Source organism: Lupinus angustifolius, chromosome LG13, assembly GCF_001865875.1.
Source record: "Lupinus angustifolius cultivar Tanjil chromosome LG13, LupAngTanjil_v1.0, whole genome shotgun sequence".
Taxonomy (NCBI): domain Eukaryota; kingdom Viridiplantae; phylum Streptophyta; class Magnoliopsida; order Fabales; family Fabaceae; genus Lupinus; species Lupinus angustifolius.
This window is the reverse complement of record NC_032021.1, coordinates 7,346,994-7,351,030: the sequence shown is the minus strand read 5'-3', so window position 1 is coordinate 7,351,030 and position 4,037 is coordinate 7,346,994. Positions and strand designations below refer to the sequence as shown.

Here is a 4,037-nt window from a genome sequence, read left to right as displayed (position 1 = left end):
GGGACCATAATTTTCTCAGACATTTTGTACATTTCAGATGTCTTATATGTTCATAGTTTTAACTTTAATTTAATATCTGTTTCTAGACTTGTCAAGTCTTTAGGCTGCACCTTGATTTTTTCAAACAATCATTGTGAAATTCAGGACCAACACTCCTTGAAGATGATTGGTGCAGCTGAGCTAAGGAAAGGATTATATGTTCTTACTGTTTTCAACAAACATATTGCTTAAAGCTCACAATGTGAACCTTTTTACTTCTTAACATGATGGAAATTTGTGGCATAGTAGATTAGGCCATCTATCTCATAGAAAAATGCAACTTATGCAATCTGTTTTTCCTTTTATCATGTGTAATAAGACTAATGATCCCTGTGAAGTTTGCCATTTAGCTAAACAAAAGAGACTGCCTTACAATTCTAGCATAACTAGTTCTGATAAGTGTTTTGATCTTATTCACATAGATATTTGGGGACCAATCTCTACACCATCAACTTTTGCTAACAAATATTTCTTAACCATAGTGGATGATAAATCAAGATTCACTTGGATTTTTTTATGAAACAGAAAAGAGAAACAATTTTGTTAGTTAAAGGGTTTGTATCTTATGCTGAAACTCAGTTTGGATAAAAAATTAAAGTTGTTAGGACTGATAATGGACATCAATTCATATTAAAATAATTTTATCTTGAAAAGGGTATTGAACACCAAACAACATGTGTTGAAACACCTCAACAAAATGGTATTGTTGAGAGAAAACATAAACATATTCTTGGTGTTGCTAGATCTTTAGTTTTTCAATCTAATATTCCTATATGTTTTTGGAATTTTGCTATTGCATATGCTGTGCATCTCATAAATAGACAACCAAGTCTCTATCTTAACAATAAATGCCCTTATGAAATATTGCATAGTGTTTTACTTGATATTTCCAACTTGAAAACTTTTGGTAGTCTTTGCTTTGCTTCCACTTTGGTTAACCACATGAAGAAGTTTGACTCAAGATCCAGAAAATGTGCCTTCTTAGGATTCAAGCATGGTACCAAAGGATTCATTATGCTTGACATCAACACCAATGAAATCTTCATAAGTAGAAATACTGCCTTTTATGAACATATTTACCCTTTTAAAGACCAAAACAATAGTGATAGTGAGTCTAGGCACCAAATAGATATTTTTTCTAGTCCTGCATCAAGTTATGCACCACACAATGACCCTGCACCAACTCATGGCACCACTTACCCACAACAGAACCAAGACATTATAGTGCCCTTACCTCAAGCTGAGATACAATTAGATCCTCCTAATCAACCTAATGATCAATATCCTAACCCTCTCTAACCTGTTGCATCTTCATATCAACATATCAGTGAAGACTCTCAACAACCTACAAAACCTCATAGAACTAGAGGACCTCCTAGCTATTTGAAAGACTATCATTGCAGCTTATTAAGCAAGTCTAATGCTATCAAGCCAAATAGTAGGCATCCTATAGATAAAAACCTTAGCTACCACAACCTGTCTCTAAGTCATAAGAAATTCTCTCTATCCATATCCATTGACCAAACACTCATCTCTTTCACTGACGCCATTAAACACCCTGCTTGGAGAGAAGCCATTCACAGTGAACTTGAAGCCTTAAATAAGAACAGCACTTGGACCTTGTCTCATCTGCCTAATGACAAAAGGGCAATAGGGTGCAAATGAGTTTTCAAGATCAAACATCATGCTGATGGATCTATAAAGAGATTCAAGGCTAGGCTTGTGGCAAAGGGATTCAATCAAACTGAGGGTATTGACTACAAAGACGGTAGTCAAAATGACAACAATTAGGGTGCTTCTTTGTTTGGCAGCTATACATAAGTGGCATTTGCATCAGCTTGGCATCAATACAGCTTTCTTACATGGTGACTTAAAAGAGATTGTGTACATGAAGGCTCCACCAGGTCTCATTGTCTCTGATCCAAGCCTGGTATGCAAACTGCAGAAATCCATTTATGGCTTGAAGCAAACTAGCAGACAATGGCATGAGAAGCTCACCACTACTCTCCTAAAACTTGGTTATGTGAAATCTTTCTCTGACCACTCTCTCTTTACCAAAGGCATCAAATATAATTGTACTGCAATTTTAGTTTATGTTGATGATTAAATTGTAACAGGAAACAACTTGCAAGAAATAATGGAAACCAAATCATCTTAACAACACTTTCAGCATTAAGGATCTTGGCAGTTAAAATTTTTTCCTTGGCATGGAAGTTGCTAGATCTAACCAAGGTATTGCCCTCTATCAAAGAAAGTATACTTTAGACTTATTAGAAGAAACTGGTCTACTAGGTTCCAAACCTGCAAGTACACCTATGGAATACAACTCCAATCTTCATTCTAAATCAGGTACACCACTCAAAGATATAACCAGTTATAGAAGATTATTAGGGAAATTGCTATACTTGACTCACACTAGACCTGATATATCTTTTGCTGTTAGTTCATTAAGTCAATTTCTTGATTCACATACTAATCTTCATTACAAAGCTACTACTAGAGTGCTTAGATATCTAAAGAGCACACCAGGACAAGACATTTTCTTTTCTTCAAATAACACAACAACCATACAAGGTTACTCTGATTCAGATTGGGCCAAATGCATTGACACAAGGAGATCAATTACTGGTTGGTGCTTCTTTTTGGGCAATGCTTTGGTTTCTTGGAAGAGCAAGAAACAGAACACTGTTTCAAGATCTTCCTCAGAAGCTGAATACAGAGCACTTGCCATGGCTGCTTGTGAAGCTCAATGGTTATTATTCCTCTTTAGAGATCTTGGCATAGCTCATTCCAGACCTGTTAGCATCTTTTGTGACAATAACTCAGCCTTACACATAGCTGCAAATCCTATTTTCCATGAAAGAACAAAGCACAATGATGTGGATTGCCATGTTGTTAGAGAAAGAGTTCTTAACAACACGATACATCTTCTTCCCATCCATACTTTTCTTCAATTGGCTGACATCTTTACTAAATCATTATCTCCATCTCTATTCCTCAAGAATCTTACCAAACTCGGCATCATCGATATTCATGCGCCTAGTTTGAGGGGGTCTATGAAGAATGAAGATTCTACCAGCCCAAAGAGCCCAAAGATTCAACCAATTGAAGAGTGGATTGAAAATGATTGATTTAGGAAACTTTCCTCTTTTGGCATTTTTTTGAAATTCTGTTATTAGTTTTGTTTCCTTATTAAGTAAGTCTGTTTTTCTGTTGATAGTTTTTCTCTTGTATAAATATAGAGCAGGCTTAAGTTTGTATAATCATCTAATCAATAATCAAGGCATCATTCAATAAAGTTGAAGTTTATTTTCTCCTCTTGATTTTCTTTTCCATTTAGTTCACTGTTTCTTCTTCTTTCTTCTTCTTCTTGCTATACCATGGGGAAACTTTTTTCACACGAGTCCTCTTCTATCCATTCTCCATTTTTTATCTCACATACAAACCTTAATTGCGATGTTGACATCATTCTTCTGTTGGAAATTCTTATGATTGGTGAAATATCAATCCTAGGATCTTGAATTTAATGATTCTCACACACATTTATGAATCAAAGGGTGCAGTGTCATACCTGAATCCATGTTCCTGAATGTGCTCCTTTGATCCACGTTTCTGAAAGAGATGTGGTATGATGGCCTTCCTCAACCAAATCCCTGATTCCTCTTGGGACTTGCATTTTCACTCTGATGGGGAGAGGAGAAAACTGAATTTGATTTGGTATATTGGGGACCATAACCTTCCTGATGTGCTAACTTATAGGGTTCCCATTATCCCCTATGGGTTAACCTGATGGGTATCCACCCATTAAGCCCATATCCGTTATAACCTTTTAGAAATCTAAGGGGTGTCACTAATTAGATCACTTATAATGTAACCCTGAAAATAAATAGCTAATATCATTGTATCAAATATATGATGCTCACCTTAATTAGAAATTTATAATTTCTAACAATCTCCCACTTGAGCTTCATATCTTCATGATACAATTATATCACAGG

At 35.6% G+C, this 4,037-nt stretch overlaps 1 protein-coding gene across 1 annotated transcript; it reads left to right on the top strand.

Moving 5' to 3' along the window:
* Positions 2,247–3,170, top strand: LOC109363551 (uncharacterized mitochondrial protein AtMg00810-like). Its single transcript, XM_019609811.1, has one exon. The coding sequence runs from the start codon at positions 2,247–2,249 to the stop codon at positions 3,168–3,170; it is 924 nt and encodes a 307-aa protein (XP_019465356.1).